The sequence below is a fragment of the Astatotilapia calliptera genome, chromosome 23, assembly GCF_900246225.1.
Source record: "Astatotilapia calliptera chromosome 23, fAstCal1.2, whole genome shotgun sequence".
Lineage (NCBI taxonomy): Eukaryota > Metazoa > Chordata > Actinopteri > Cichliformes > Cichlidae > Astatotilapia > Astatotilapia calliptera.
The window spans coordinates 2,053,056-2,070,619 of NC_039323.1; the positions used below are offsets into that span (position 1 = coordinate 2,053,056).

Genomic DNA, 17,564 nt, shown 5'->3' on the forward strand with positions numbered 1-17,564 from the left:
ACAGGCTAACAGCACAGGCTCAGACCTGCTTTGCAGAATAAAAGGGATGCTTTTTTTAAAAATGACTTTTTGGTGTATTTTGATGTTGCAGATTTGCAGCTGCAGATTTTGTCAGTTCCACATCCATGACGTGAATCTCCCACACTGTATAATCTGCACTGGTCACTCCACTGTATTGATATTTATATTTAGAAAAAGTGCAATACTGTAACAACTGCCACAAAAAACAAAAACTGTTGTACTGTTTAGTTTGTACTGCTGCTCATTCCTGTGCAATATCTGTGTGTACATATATTTATATATCTACACATATACATATATTTAGTCAGTTAACTGAAAATCTCTTTTTTCTTTTACTACACCTTATTAATATTTTGCTCTTACTATTTTTCTATTTATTTTTTATTATTTTATTTTATTACATTTTTTTCTACTGTACCATTCTGCTGAGTGATTGTCTGCTGCTCATCAAATACATTTCATTGCGATGTTGACCCTGTGCTAACTTGCATATGACAAATAAAACTGAAAACTGAAAACACTTCACCAAAGATCTGGGGACCGAGCGAGCACAGTGATGATCTGAGCTTTGTGACATGGCGTGCTATCCTGCAGCCACCAGGAGATGGGCACACTCTGTGATGGGAATGATCAGAAACGATACTCAGGCTGTGGTGACTGAATTTTGGTCACTTGGTACTAAAGTGTGACAAGAAAACACCCCCCCACATCATTAAAACACCATCAGCCTGAATGGCTGGTACAAGGCAGGAAGGAGCAATGCCAAATTCTGAATGTTTTATCTGAATGCAGAAAGGGACACTCATCAGACTAGGCAACGTTTTTCTAATCTCTTGTTGGCCAACTTTGGTGAGCCTGCACAATTTGTAACCTGAAGTTTTTCTCTGACAGGAGCGGTACCTCACGTGGTCTTCTGCTGCTGTCGACCATCAACTGTGTTGTAATGAGTGGTTATTTGAGTCACTCTTGCCTTCCTATCAGCTCAAAGCAGTCTAGTTATTGTCATTTGACCTCTTGCATCAACAGAGAACTGCGGTTCAGTGGACATTCTCTCTTTTTAGAGCGTTCTCTGTAGAGATGGTTGTGTTTGAAAATCTGCTGAATCGACGGCACTGCTAGTTGATTCAGCTACTTAACAGTGAAACTTGTAATAGTAAAACTAATCTCTACAGTTTGTGCAGAGCAACACTTTTTAAATGAAAAATTTGTATTTTATGTTTATACTTGGCCAACATCTATTATAAGCAGGCTTAGTTTAAACCAAAGAGCAGCTGGTGCAACTCTTAAACATTTGAATCCAATATGCGAGTTTCTTTCATCATTAAATGTATATCAAGTTTGTGTTTTTGTAATCGTGCTGAGATAATAACTATGCTGACTAATACATATTTTTCAGTTGAGTGTATAATAATAATAATAATAATGAGTGATAACTTCATGATGCCAAGAGGCATAAAACCCTGGCAGTGTTGCTGTGGACCCTCTGAACGACTGAAGTCAAGTGTCGGTACTCGATTTGCAGGCAAGGACAAAGTCATCCAAGATTTTCTTTTATTTTCCAACATCACTGCAACCCTCTCAGTCTGTTTGTCCATCTGTCTGAGTTCTGATATTGTGGTCAGTTTGTGGGTGGAAACCTTGTTCAGCAGCAGTATCATCCCATCTACTCGACTCTCAGATTATTCCCTCAGAGTTCATTCAGAGCAGTAAGTGAACAGATTATTTTATCTGTGGCTTGTATCTTTTAAGATTCTGGCTTTGCTGAAAAGTCAAATCACAAGTGATTTAACTCCTCCCCCAAAAAAGCTAAACCTAACAGCTTTACAGCTGGCATTTTCCATGTTTTGATTTCACATTTAGATGCCGTAAATCAGTAAATGTGTCCTTGTGGGGATTCTTAAGACAGCCCTGCAAAGCATTCATTGCAAGTAATTGGGGCTCTGCTTTCTCCACAGCGACACTCTTAAAGTTTTTTTTTTCCTGCTTTGGGCCAAATCCAAGAGTGGAGTAAGAGCGTTTGTTTGACATTTGTCCATAACATCTGGCCACTGGGGTATTCTGCACTACAGCTTATTAACAATGCTACAAGCACACATGTGTTTCCCTTTACGACACTAAGCAAAGAAACACATCATCCAGCCTGCCACTATCCAGCCCTTTACACAACAATGGGCCCTTTCTCTCTCTTATTTACCCACTTTCAGTTAGGGAAAGAATGGGCTTTTGACCACAAGCATGATGAAATGTGGTCAAACCTGATCTATTGTTGGGGAAATGATTCTAAAGATACTCCACTACACAGCTAAATGCTTCAAAACCCCTCAGTTAGAGCAACTTGATGGATCTGCAGATAATGTGACCTAAGAAAGAACAAATCTTGTTAAAGTTGCAGCTCTACCCGAATGACCCGAATAAGGTCATACAGGAAACTAGCTGCAGAAAAAGATCAGCTTGAGCTGCAAAATTTCATTTCATTTTTTATTTATTTCACACTTGGTTCAACAGTTTCAACAGTTTTATCCTTTCATACACACAAACCAGGCTTTCCCTTGATATAACACGGCAACCATGAGTGAAAAGGAGAAGGAAGAAGAAAATATTCTTATTAAACCCTGCCCCCCCATCTACATTTCAACTAGTGGGCACCATTAACCAATGAACACGTGAGCATTTATCAGACCAAACAGCAAATACCTCAGCACATAATAACAAGGAGAAAATAAATAAATAAAATAAGGAGTTAGCTCGAATTTATTGCGTATTCTTCATATTGATTTATCGTTTTAAACATGTAACACTTTTTAAAACAATGTAAAACTCTTAAGATTATAATGAAATCTAATCAAATCAAATCACTTTTATTGTCACATCACATGTGCAGGTACACTGGTACAGCACATGCGAGTGAAATTCTTGTGTGCGAGCTTCACAAGCAGCAGAGTTGTGCAAAAATACAATAACGTAAAACAAGCAAAATATAAGAATGGCTAAATCTGAGACTAATAAATATATGTACAATATATAATAGTATATGCATTACTGGATGTGTATACTAAATATGTTTTTCTACGTGTGTGTGTGTGTGTGTGCACATATTTTACAAATTAAATAGAGTAAGCAATAAAATAAAATATATTAAATATACAGAGGTTGGTAGTTGGATATTGTGCAAAACAGTGGCATTAATGGACAGTATGTAGTGCATAATGTTGAAGTTCTAGTAGTGGAGGTGAGGTGTCTATGAAGTGTTCAGCAGTCTGATGGCCTGGAGGAAAAAGCTGTCTCTCAGTCTGCTGGTACAGGACCGGATGCTGCAGAACCTCCTTCCTGATGGAAGCAGTCTGAATGGAGGTTCTGCAGCATCCGGTCCTGAAGAGAGTTCCACAGTCGTATACCCGTAACCGTGGTCCCAGCGAGCTGATGCTTAAAATGATATTTCCTTCAGCTGTCCTCACCTCCCAAACACAGGTAATATATTATTTTTAGCCTTAAACATAATTAATAATGTCCGTAGTTTCACTAAACCTTCTACTTTCAATAGTTTCGATTTTATAAACAATTTATTTAAGAATAAATGAACCATGACGCAGCAGTTTTTAAGTGTCCACTGGCTTTAATTTGCTACTTAAAAATGAAGAAAACAACAAATGTCAGCGGTAACAGCTGACATACTTTTGGTTCCTCTATGATGTTTCTTTTTAAACCTCTGACTACACACAGGTGTTTTGTCCTGTTTCTCACTCTAGCAGAGAGTGTCTTACCTTCCTACGCACCTGTTGCTCTTTGGCTGAGTGGATCTTGACGTGTTTGCGTAGGGAGCTGGGATCCGTGTAGCGCTTGGTACAACCGGAGATCTGACATGCATACGGTTTCTGGGAGGAGGGAGGAAATATTTCTGTTCAGTTATCAGAGCAAAATGTATAAATGTAGCTTTTCTAATAACAGAGACACAGAATAATATAAGCAGCTAAAAAAGAAAATTGTAAAGGAAAGGAGAAAAATTAACATGCAGTAAATATGAAACTTATGTAAGTAAAGGCAAAGATAAAGTCCTACCTTTCAGCTGAGAAAGACACATAATGTGAGGTAAAAGGAAGACCAGACAAAGGATGAAAAGAAAAGACAATCAGTTGACAAAAATTTGAATACCACAACATCTCTTTGGTTATTAGTTTTTCAGGGTTTAAAGCATCGTATTTCACTTGCAGTTGCACTCACTCAGCAATGAAACCCATCTCTCTTGCTACTGACAGCACCGATACTGCATGATTAATAATGTATAAAGACTTAAAGACAAACACTATAATATATCAGTGCAAGAAATACACTCACTGGCCACTTCATTAGGTACCGCTCGTTAATGTAAATGTCTAATCAGCCAATCGCACGGCAGCAACATATAGACGTGTTCAAGACAACCTGCTGAAGTTCAAACTGAGTATTTCAGAAACTGCTGATCTACGGACATTTTCCTGCACAACCATCTCTACGGTTTACATAGAACGGCCTGAAAACAGAAAACATTCAATAAGACCCAGAAATGCCTTTTTGATGCAAGAAGGTAACAGTAACTAAAGAAGAACATCTATGAATGCAGATCACATAAAACCCTGAATAAGATTGGCTGAAGCTGCAGAAGACCACACAAGGTGCCCATCAGCAAGAACGAGAACAGGAAACTACGACCTCACTGCAACATTTTGAAGGTAGGGTCAGGATTGATGTGAGCAACCTGAAAGCATGAATCCTTCATGCCTTTATCAACAGTTCAAGCTGGTTGGTGCTGCTGTAAAAGTGTGGGGATGTTTTCTGGGCACATGTATAAATGACACAGCCTATCTAATTATTGCTATCCTGTATATAACAATATTCATGGACCAAAATCTCTGAATTATGTTTCCAGTACTCGAGTTTTATGCCATGAAGAATTAGGTAGTCCAACCCTGTATTAGAAGGCGTACCTAATAAAGTAGCTAGTGAGTGTATAAATGATCTTATTCAACCATGTTGAGGAGTATTCTTAATAATTAAGCATTTATGTGATTATGCACACTGCATACACCGTGATGGAGTACACCACTTTCATTTCACATTTTTCTAATTAAAATGAAGGATGGTGATAGAGATTTTTTTACTTTTTACATTCAGTAACATAAGTTTTACAGACTTTATTATCTCTGCACTTTAACGTTTTCTCTAAGTAACCTGTTGTCATCCCAAAGTGCTTATAATGCCACTCATCTCTGTTTGTTTTGCCAAGAAACCGACTCGATACAGCGCAGAGCGCCGACTTTAAAAGAAAAATAAAAGAGTGAAGTAAAACTTCTGTGTAGGATAAATATAATTAAGCTTTAAAATGATTTTCCTCCTCAGTGTTTCTGGCAGCGCAGCCGACTGGGCAGCACAGTGAAAGCCATCGTGGGGTGTTAATGTGAGGCCATAAGCATCGGGGTCCCAGATTAGCTGTATCGTTTGGACTACTGTGGAAAGAGTGTGCAGTGGAAGAAAATCCCACACTGACAGAATAACACAACGTCTGCATTAACATTTCTACTCTTACTACTTGATAATTTACTGTTACATATAGAAAAGTATTGGTGCACGGCCAGTTCAGTGAAAACAGGGGGAAACATTCTGGTTGCAAAAATACTGCTAAAATTACTTTCTCTGGGAAGAAAATCAAGGGTGACACTGCCTGACCACTGCTACTCTTTTTCTAACCGCTCAGCATTACCAGTGTTCAGTCATGGGAGTAACGGCGTTACTTTTTTCAGTAACGAGTAATCTAACTAATTACTATTCCTATCGTTACAACGCCGTTACCGTTACTAACAAGAAAATGTGGTCCGTTACTATTTTCCAACAAACAGACGGTTGAAGCGGTGTTCAGTTTACCGCGTCTTGTATCAGTTGCACAGAAGTAGCTGTAAGTCATCTGGGCGCTGCAGCTTTAAGCAGCTGCGTGCTCACGCGGATCACTTTCTGCCCGACGATCACTTTTTGGCACAACACCTGAATTTAGTTTTCCTATTTATTTCTAAACAATTAAATTTTAATAAATGGACTGGTACTGACAATCAAATCAAGCACTCATAGCTTATAAGTCTTATTCAGTCAGTCAGACACATTCATGCAGTACTTTTGATGCTTTGGAGGCAACTCTTGGTTCTTACTCCAAAATAATAATAATAATAATAATAATGATGGATTGCATTTATATAGCGCTTTACAATTCCACTATTCATTCACACACTGGTGGAGGCAGCTACAGTTGCAGCCACAGCTGCCCTGGGGCAGACTGACAGAAGCGAGGCTGCCATATCGCACCATCGGCTAAACCGATAAAAATACAGACTAGAGGAACAAAAATTGACCCACTGAGCTTTAGCATTGTAGGCTCTACCATGTAAGCCACAGCTGCCCCCTTTATAAAGGGACTTAGGTCCATTATATACAAATTTGAAATACTCCTTCAAATAACTACTCAATAATACGCACACTTACACACCTTGAACTCAGAAATGTAATCAGAAATAAAAATGGTGCAGAAAACCATCAACGTGCATGAAAAGCAGTGGTGCATAATTGTGTATGCTTGGTAGGGAATGGTGGTAGGGTAGATTGATCTGTAATGGCGCAAAGCAGAATATTTGCATCTAAAATAGGATATAGCATAAGTAGAACATAGAAATACATTAAAAATTACACAAAATTCAAGTAAATGAGTACTTAATTACAGTCGCGCTCTCACCCGATGGTGTTGGGCACTGTACGATTAAAAATGCTCTAGTCCAGCGTTTTACTGGGAGGCACATATTGAGCTGGTTGTTTCAAATCAGATTTAAGTAATCTTTCAAACGCAGACTGTAGATTCAGATGTCAGAAAAAAATTATTGGGATTCGATTTATTGACTTAAAGGGGAAAAAAGTAAAAAATCTCTCCCTTGCAGAGGAAACCCAACGTACTTAAGAATATAATTTGAGCCCAACAACTTCTTTACTCCCTAGCTGTGCTGGCATACGGATGGTGATAAAGTGGGTGGTAAATTGGTGGGGCTACTGAGACATGACGAGTGGCAGCAATGGCTGACTCAACCTTTCCTTCTCGCTCCACGGGTCAGAGAAACAGACAAAGCTCTGTCTGAGCCTGCAGTCCCAATCCAAGCCTGTTATGGCACAAGCTGCAACTTGGCCAAATGACACTGATCGTTTAATGATCTGTGGCATGTCACTGCAAGAGGAAAGTGGGTGAGAATGCCACACGGCTCACTGACTGACAGCAAGTTAAAGTCTAACACTGTCACGATGTGGAAATAGGCATTTGAATGTTGTAAAATCAGAGCAGGGATACCGCACGATATGCACACTCACGCACACTCACGCACACACCGAGGGGACGTTCAAAAAGTCACGTTTATTGTTGGCAGCCGTAGTCTGTGTTTGGTTGTGTATGATCATGGAGACGCCTACTATAGCAGGAACTAAAACAAAGGTGGTTTGGATTACTCTGTCAAGTGTTTACATGTCTGAACGTGGGCAGAAGTTACCAAATGAAATGAAATGAATGAAACTATACAGCGATGTATTATTGAAAGTTCAAAGATCAGTGTGGGCGCTAAGTAGAGGGCAACAGAAGTCGCCTCTGCCCACCTTCACACTCCTGCCAAACAGTCTTTTTTTTTTTGTCCTTTTTTTAAAGCATCCTGATCCATCCTGACATTGAGGCTGATGTGATGCAATTGCAGCACGGTATCCAGATAAGTTCCTCAAACTAATCCCGAAATGGATTTCAAAGAAAGTGAATGACGACATATGCAAACATCAGTAGTTCAGATTAAACACTCTGGTGAAACGCTGGGAGGGGGGAGGTGAGAGAGCAGAGGCTTGGATTCTGACCGTGTCCAGGTGAGTGCGCTGATGCTTGGCCCGATCGCTGGAGTTGCTGAAAGCTTTCTGGCAGCCAGGGTGCTGGCACAGGTACGGCTTCTCTCCTGTGTGGCTCCTCAGGTGGATCTTCAGATTCTCCAGACGAGAAAACGCTTTGTTACAGCCCTCGAACTGTGGAGGAGGGGAGACAGAGATTAGAGCACAAAGGCAACCACACTTTGGCAGGTATGCACAGGACCACACAGGAAAAATAAGCAAAAAGCCCACATGCATGCACACAAAAGAATTGAAATCAATCAGTGTAAAGCTGGCAAACGTTAGAACCGTGTGGGTTGTGTATATGTGTGTGCATGTGACTCAGAGATAAGTTGTTCCAATCTTTCCTTCAGTCTCATAATTACTCACACAGATGGAGCTCACTGTAAACGATATATTAACTAGTTATGGAAAAGAAATTAAATACTTAAAGAAAACCTTTTACGCTGTTACGGTGGGAGATGCTCAGATTAAACACGAGGATAGCAACTTGTGATTCACAAGCTCAGGCTTCAAACCTTTCGGTTACAAGGGTCAGCCAATCAGAAGAAAGTTGGCTTAAATGCAACTTTGCAAACAATTTGTTTTGCACTAAGACTCAATACCAGAGAAATAAAGATTATGTTGAACTCACTCGTGCAAAGCCACTCTAGTAAAGCAGAGAATAAAAGATGGACCTGGGAATTAGCAGAAACTGTCCACTTTAATAATGTGGGTGGTGTAAGTGCGAGCATTTTTTTTCCATGGCTATTATGTTGCAGATCCAAAGACCTTTGTTGAAAAGCACATCCACTTGAAAAACAGCCGCATTCATGGCAGTGCTCTTGTCTCGAGGCTGCCATCTAAATTGCCGGGAAACTGGAGTGTGCCGTACAGCAGCAGTTAATGGGCTGTAATGCATAGCATGAGATAAGTGTGCTGCTGTGTATAGTTCATTAGACTGACAAGTGACAGTGACTGTAAACAAGCTCATAGCCGACCCAGCTTGGCTCATTTGATCCCGACCACTCTGCCAATGAACACCACAGATTTGTTAACATGTGAATGATTCATGAAGCTTCTCGCATATCCGCTTCTTCTCTTAAGGAGAAAACACAGCAGGCTGGTGGAAAGGGCAGTCCCCATCAAAGCCCCCCTACAGTGGATGCTGTGTAAAGAGTCACAAAGTCTACTGGTGCACAGTAGAAAAGGAAGTTCAGCTCACTGGTACTTTTTTCTATTTACTTGTACGTACTCTCATGCACTTTACTATCACTCGGTATAAAAGCAAAAGCTGTGTCAGGACTCTTCTTCTGAACAGTCATTTTTCTGTCACCCAGTGAGGGCTTCATTCAAACCATGTCAAGAAAATAAAATTTAAAACACTCAGAGTGAGCCAGGAAAGCATCCACTCTGGTCAAAATATGACTATAAAATTCTTAAACCATAAATTTTATACAAAGTCTCATACAGGAAACAATTTTTCCACTCAAAACCAGTTTTGGAAGCGGCCTGAATGGATCTCAACCAAAATAAAACTGCAGCTCCAAGGCTGTTATAGGGGTGCTGTGGCCTTTCTGCTGTATCCATTGTACGCTGACCTTTAGCGAAGCCTCCTGACAACAGGTCAGGTTACAGCTAAGGAGAGAGTGACACCATTTTTCTAACGGTCCTTCAGCTACATCTAGACTCAATACTCATCCCTGGTCTTCTTCATTCACTCGCACAGTGCAGGCAGGACCTTCTATTCACTGAGGCTCCATTTAATATAGGCGAAACCTAAGCCTGACATGGTAGAGCCGTTTTGGGTGACCATGCTGATCTGCAGGTTTATGCATGTGACTGAGCAGCTCAGTAAGAGAGTCCTAATCTGCCCAATTATGGCTACTCAATGCATAGCTCCTCATAAAGTTTGTAAGACCTTTGGGTGGATGACTATGGAACAAAAGCTTCCTTTCACCTTAATAAGTTGCATTTTTCCATTTGATTTCCATCATAATTTGCAAAATAAAAATGAGACTGACTAAAAAATACTGAAAGTTGGTAAAAAAGAAAGAAAGATGGGACTATTAATGCCTTAAAATTGTATTTTCTCACCAAACTGTAGCTGGATATTGGTGGCACTATGATACCTGAGAAACAGTTTCTCATCAGTTTTCAACAATCAGCAATTAAAATGTATTGAAGTTTGAAATGAAGCATTTCCAGCCAAGGTCTGCATAATCTGTACTTGTCTCATTGTGCTGTAAATGGATAAAACTGAGGCCCTCAGGTTAAGTCAACACGTGCCAAAGGGCCCATAAACAAATTCATTCAGTCAAGCTGCAAACTCTGGTTTAAAAATGCAGCTGATAAACCGTCAACGTCTGCGCTTCCTTGTAAGGCCACCTCCAGCTGGATTCAAATGTGACTCAAAGTTCATAGATTCAACTTTACAGCAGAAGTAAACAAGTTCATATGTTTGTTCAATTCTTTGACAAATATGAAGGAAGGATACTGGCTTTCATTAGGTGAGTTAAAACTAGAACATCCATGACATAGTAGTTCATCCGGCTCTTGTACCATTCACAACTCACAGGTTAACGTCCATAAAACAACACATATGTGCTTGACTTGAACACAGTTTGTGTGAAGACCCATTTGGCGATCATTGTGTGCAAGTTTAATTCAATTCGGACCTTTCTAAAGACGGAGTACTGACTCTTGTGAATTCAGGATGGATGGACCCGTTGCCACAGAATGAGCTTATCGGCACTTCAGCCAGATCCATAAAGGTGAGGCTACTTTACACTCCATGGATGCACCTCACAGCCAAATGTGCTCTAGTTAGCTGATACAGCCACTTTTGGCACGGAAAAATTAAAATGATGTAAAACAATCGTAAAATGATAATACACAACAACAAAAGCCCAAACATCTCTGTCAGCACGGTAGCATGTCATGGCGATGATATGGTGCTTAAAACGAGAGCTTCTTTAATAGTATGGAAGTTGTTTGGCTACAAGAGGCTAGATCTCCAACAAAGCACAGTAATAAAATATGGAAGAAAACTGTTACTGACAAAGGTGGAAACAACAAAACTTGAAGCAAAAACACACCGTCGAGTACAGCCGGGCTGTGACGGCTGGAAAGGAGGAGATGCTAGCAGCTGCTGATGTGCAACCCAAAAGTAAACAAATGACTCAAGAAAGGTCTCGCAGGAGACTCGCTGGTTGCACTCCATATGACAGGAAGGTTATTGATGCAATTACATGGAGCTAAAAGAGGGCTTTAAGCAGCTGAATCAAATGTTCGACCCCAGACAACATCCCAGGAATTTTTCAGTTTCCATTTTTTATTATGTGACAATATTGTACAGGTTTCTGAAGCGTAACAAGGTGGTGACTGTTAGCGTGTTAAGCAGTTATGCTGCACTTTTACTTAATTTCCAGGGAAAAACACCACCTGGGCTACGTTCGTGTTTACCTTTGACTCATCCTGTGTCACGACTATTGTACTGTATTGCTGCTGCTGGCACCTTGACAGATTCACACTTCGAATGAGGTCGTCTATCATCAGCAGTTCACTGGAAAAAAGAAGGATAGAAAATGCCCTTTGCACTAATAAATGCTGCTGCCTGCAAGCCAGTAGAGTATTTTTCAGCATTTTTCTTGTTATTTTCATACATACCAGTATTGCAAATTTCCTACAACTTTGAGGCTATATTGCTCTCCCCTAACAGCCATAATGCTAAAATCAAGGCTTCAATATTTTTTATTTCCAGCATATAAATAAACTTGCTTCAAGTTCTTCATAATTTATCCCTGACTGCTGAGCTTCGATTGGGTAAAGATAAGCTTGTAAAGCTGAAATGCTATCAAAGTAAGCATAAAGAAATGCAGAAAATTTGCAGTACGATCACAGCTAAACGTCTGCTTGCCAGACTGAAATGAAAGATGAGGAAAAATATTCACAATTCCTCAACACTACACAAACACATGCTGTCTGGGGTTCAGCATTTAGCTATAAAAATGTCTTAAAGAGTTCACATCATACAATGCTGTAACGCGGGAAAACATTATTCTCGAGTCATACCAGGCAAATGTTTTGGATGAAAACAAGAGAGGCAGCAACGGTGGGAAAAGTTAATAAAATCTGTGCGAATGAACATCCACGCTGCCGTACCACTCGCGACAGACAAGGTCTCTGCTTACTGCTGAAACACGGCGCCGGGCGTTCGAGTTCGGAAAACAAAAATGGCTATTATTGACGTGCCAAAAGTTTATTTATGTATAAGGGAATAATCCCTCTTTCACTCCTTTTTTTCTGCAATATAAATTTGAGGCTGAATTATAGTTAGGGGTCCGCTGGGGAAACCGTGTTAATCGTGTAAAGCACATTATTACTGCGGGATCACCACTTGCAGTTTGCATGGAGACGGCCAGAGTATGAGGTTTTCCTGCCTGCTGAGAAACCAACAGGCACTGTCACCTCTAAGCATGAGTTTGTACCAGAAACCCTGCATGAAAACGTTGTGCTAAAGTAAGACGTTAAAGCGTGGCCGATCTACGGGTCCAAATGATCCCTGTCGGCTTCATTTCATTTGGTGTTTAAATGAAATACATGTATACTGCTTGTGTTGAATGTCCAAGGGGATTAAAAGTGTTCACGTGGACATATTTGGTCTTATCGTGGCTATTTTATATGTCATGCTGTGTGTTTTCATTTCCAACTGAAGATATATTGTACATCAGTGGGGTCCTGCATCATCCATGAGAAGCTGACTAAAACACACAGGCTGAAGTGGTATAAACAGAGAGCTCTGGTGGCTGAGGCTTCTAACACAGGGTGGATTTTACCTTTGATGTTATCTATGCAAACACTTTAGGCGGAGCTAATCACATTAATTGCTTTAAACATGTTTAGTTTTCCTCTCTGAAAACCTCTGTCTAAGGTAAACCAGCAGATGACCGCACGAGGGGAGCGGCGCTGGCAGCGTGGTGGGATTTGAGCCCCATTTGACACCATCTCACCATTGATTTGGGGGGTGCTCAGTAGCACAGTAAACATTGGCCATGACAGCGGGGTCCTGACACGGCTGAAGGGGGCGAGAGCGGGTTGAAAGGGTGGACAGGCCGCCGATCACAACAGACAGATTATGGGCCCAGCATGCAGAAGAGTGGCGGTGCGTCGTGCATGAGGCCTTCATGGGAAATGACTCCTGACTGGCAGGTAAAAGGCCAAACAGTTTCAGAGCTAAAAGGCAGCAGTGTACCGCTCTCCTCACATGCAGCGGCTCATTAGCAACCTGCTGGAGCTGCGGATGATGGGAACAAACTGGCCGTTATGGACGGGTGCTGCGGGAAATATGGCTGCTGACATGTGTAACAGAAATCTGATTAAAAGCCTTGATGAATGGTGTTCGAGGAGCGGTGCAGAACAGAATCAGAAGCAAATCAGAGGTTTTTCTTTCTCCTGAAAAATAATATCTGACTGTGGCCCTTGCAGCCAAGGTCATCATTGACAGAAGTCATTTCCCCTCCCCCCAAAAATAGCTCCAGGATTTTCTGCTCACCTTAATGGAGTTGCTACAAATTCCTCCTACATCACATATCTCTACATCAGCACATTCACTAACGAGTTTAATTGCTAACTAGCATGAAATTCCCCATTTCTCATGTTCTGGGGGTTCCCCATTAAAAGATTCTCTGAGCCTAACAGTCACGACTTCTTTTCTATAATTAGTTTTAACCCAATGCATACATTAAGGCTTCTTAGCAGGCAAGATGAGGGTAAGAAGTGTTGGTTGCAAATGAAAACACTGCCAAATAAAACATGGTATAAAGTGCCAATGCTCAAAAGCAGGTTGTATAACATTATAGGTATGAAAAAGGGAGTTTGAGGGAATGAGTTGGTTTATCACAAGGTGTCTTTCTCTGCCCTGACCAACGAGGAAAACCACCAACACTTCAGGATCTGTTCCGAGGGAAGGCTGTGGAGCAGAGTGCCCCGGCTGCGGATGAGAGAAACATGTGCATTTAATCTGCCGGCTTCCAAATGCCCTGTGGCAACCACAGCAAAGAGCAGAAAAACGTAAATGGATGAAATTATATCCATATGATTCAACGAGACAGCTAAGGAGAGGCAGGTTTCTCATGCGCTTCGTCAAGATACAAAATTAAACACAGCTTGGCTAAAACATTCGCATTACATAGTTTACACATATCATTTCCAGTGTGAACCGAGATCCTTTTAGCAGCCAGCTTCATCTGCTGTGAATTGAGCATTAAAAAGAATCAAAGATAGCGAGCGGCTTTTTTTGTTTATAAGATGAAAAATTAATTCACACCCGCCTGCTTTGAAGCATCTTTTCTACTTTGCCTAATTTTTTTTGATTTATGAATGTGAGATATCAGTACACACACGCACACACATGACTGCGAGGGAGGGAGTGTTGTCCAGATGCGAATGAACAAGAAAACAGAGCAAGAGCTCAGCCGATAAATTGGTGGGAGGAAGTAGTCATGTAAATGACTAAAGAAATTGTTCTTAACAGCTATTTTGCACTCATGCCTGAATAGTTTTGGGGCCAGATTAAAAACTACGTGGATGGCACAACAGGAAGCATTCCTATGATGACTAAATGGGGCTCACATAATGAGCCAGCCCAGCTGTTTTGTTTCTCTCGCACGCTGTTTGCTGAAGATTGAGGAGGAAGTGTAGTGATGGGTCTGAACCCCTGCTCCCGCAGTGGAGGCCTGGCACGGTGCAAGCCTGGGTGCACAACAACACGGTGAGCTTTCATGGAAGCACTTAACCTGCTGTGATCCAGAGACCTCCGTTCAAATGTCGACCAGCTCTGCAGCCCTGCTTCACATTAGGGAGCTAAGATGTGATTTCCCCTTAAACCTGGCAGCCCGGGTTTTACGGGTTCATCAGGTTGAGGCGGAAAAAAAAATCCAGGGTCACGTTCTTATTGAGATGAAGTGAGCTGACAGGGAAAAGGATATTTACTGCGCTATCATAGAGCGTTAGTGGAAAAACCAAACGTAATTCCAGCTAAATTGCACTGGCATATTTAATTTTCCTTCTGGGCAAAGGATCAGGGTGTTAAGAAATAATTTTCACGTGGACATATTTTATACTCGACTGAATGAAAACAAGCCAAATCTGCAGTTCATTTTAAAGCAGTATTATTGATTGCATACATATCAAACAGCTCGTGCCTCAGTGACACGAGAGCAAAAATAGATCGGCAGCCTCGTTGCAAAAAGGAAAAATCGGTGGTTGCATTGAGTTTTTTTTTCTTTGCGTGCTCAACCTCTGGGCCATGACTTTTGATTGCAAGGTAATTTCACAGGTCGCCTGGTAGGAGGCAACAGGCCCTCAAACAACCTCAGTCCAACTCAGATTGTGGCAAAAGTTTGCCGTCTCCTTTATAAAAGCAGACCGACTGCCAAGACACTGATCAGGTTGAGTCAACCTGTGCGGTGAGCGCAACTTAGCTGCAAAGCATCTTTTTGCAATAGGAGATTGCCAGCTGTATTCCAGTTACATTGCTAAATAACAGCAATGTCATTTTGCAGATAATCGCCATCCTGCAGTCGCTATTTGAGGAGAAATTTCTGAATATCTGTGTGGTTCTGGTTGGACTCTGAATATAAGCAGTTAATGTGAATTTCTGAGTGTGAAGACGGCAACAGATTTGTGATTTTTGCTGAATTATCACAGCTATTTGCATTATTATCACGCACAGATTGCATGTAATTGTCAATTTGACCTCATTCAATTGGAAACTCATTGCAGACTGACTCCATCTTATTGCTGTTTCATCACTGTCTTACTGCACCAAAGCTGCTTTGAAGAAAACACTGCGATCGGTTGCCGACCTGGTCGCTGTTTTCAAAGCCAATAAGACCAACAGTTTACTGCACTCAGTCGCAGAACTGTTGGTCCTACGACTGTCCTCTTTAGCAATGTAGTGAGAAACACTATTGTCTCAAAACTATTTCTTTTCAAATCTGTTCCACATCTGGCTTAATTTAATTGTTAAAGAATTGATTTGGACAGTGTCCTTGCATCAGTGTTCCCTAACGATTCAATGACCGCTGTGTTTGAGAAGGATTCTGGGTGTTTATTTTGGGGATGAGACATGATCCTATTATGCCTCCGTTCAGCTGCTGAAAGAGCCATCCCACTTTGTATCATGACAGCAGGGTTACAGTCGCAGCAATCCTAAGCATTTATAATGGCTAATTAGAGAGCAACACAAAGCTTGCAGGGCCACGGCCATTAGTAACCATCAAGACATTAATTATAAACCCATTCACGAAATCCGAACCTGCCATGAAAAAGACAGACTGGGGGTTACGCAATGAAAATCCTAAACATGATCTGTGTTCCGAGCCGGCGCCTGGACTGATGTTACTGGCAGTCAATGCAGGATCCTGTTTGACAGGCCCATGAGCTACGGCATCCTCTAACACTCGGGCTTCAATCTATTCAGCACCTTTCACTCACACTTGCCTCCATTCGCACTCTCGCTTTCTCTTGCTGTCTCTCTTTTACCCTCTTCAGCCAATAAGCTCCTCTTGCACTGCAATGGAGTGTTTTATACCTTAGTGCAGTGGTTCCCAAACTTTTCTTGCTGGGCCCCCCTTTGTTTTATAAGGAAAATGTTGCGTTTGCGCCTTTCATCCACACGTAAACGGCGTTTTCGGTGACTGAAAACTGAGATTTTTAAAAACTCCTGCCAGGGTGGATATTTTCAAAAACTCCGTTTTTGAGTTTACACGTGGACGAGGTAAACGGAGAAAACGCAGCGTCAAAGGTGTGCGCATTTTTTGACGTCACACTGTGCGCCACGTTATTGTTTTGGTGAAATGAATTTCTACAATGGCGGACGTAGACAAAATACTTACTGTTAATTTTACTCTCTGCAGTGTTCAAATGCTTACACACACACAGTTACTGTCCCTCCACACATAGGACTCAGTTCTGCTTCTATGCGCCATCTTTGTTTACCCTTTCCCACCAAGGCTGACTTCTGATTGGCCAACATTTCTACACGGATAGGAATATAGCGCCACCTGCTGCTTTGGCATGTTCCTAGCAGCGTTTTCCTTCGTTTTTGGCTTTTATGTGTGGACAGGATTTTTTTTTTTTTTAAACGAAAACGGAAAATCTTCGTTTTCAAAAATACCCGTGTACGCGTGGACGTAGCCTTAGAATGAAGTTGGTTTGGAAACATATGCAGCGATGCTTCATCTCCTGCTTTGTGTTTCTGTGGGCGCAGCGCTAGCAGTGTCCAAGCGTTTCGTCCCCCCCCCCCCCAGGGGGCGGGCCCCACACTTTGGGAAGGTCTGCCTTAGTGTCTCCATTTTTTACTGTTGGTATTGGGGGATGATAGACGCCAATTCACCAAGAGCCAGTGGTGACAAAAATAATTACATTCAATTGATGAGATTTATGACTCTTATTAATTATTTGACACATGCTGTAAAACGAGTCCAATGTGACGATTAGTCTGTTTTTACTGGCTCCAACCAGCCATCCATTATTTTCTCCTTCTTCTGTGACTTTTCCTTTTTAAGCGTAACTCGAATTCTTTTATACTTTAACCTGCCTTGTGTTGATCTGCTTCCTCTTTACATGCATAGCCC

The 17,564-nt window shown here is 41.3% G+C and overlaps 1 protein-coding gene across 4 annotated transcripts in view; it reads right to left on the minus strand.

Moving 5' to 3' along the window:
* glis1b (GLIS family zinc finger 1b) overlaps window positions 1–17,564 on the minus strand; it is an 85,711-nt gene that overhangs the window by 16,369 nt on the left and 51,778 nt on the right. For 3 of the 4 annotated variants that reach the window (XM_026158907.1, XM_026158906.1, XM_026158909.1), the window contains 2 exons: window positions 7,918–8,079; window positions 3,783–3,893 (listed from right to left, as the gene is read on the minus strand). In XM_026158907.1, coding sequence (XP_026014692.1) covers window positions 3,783–3,893; window positions 7,918–8,079 — 273 coding nt within the window. The remainder of the gene's footprint in view (window positions 1–3,782; window positions 3,894–7,917; window positions 8,080–17,564) is intronic. The other variant, XM_026158908.1, reaches the window with a different exon arrangement.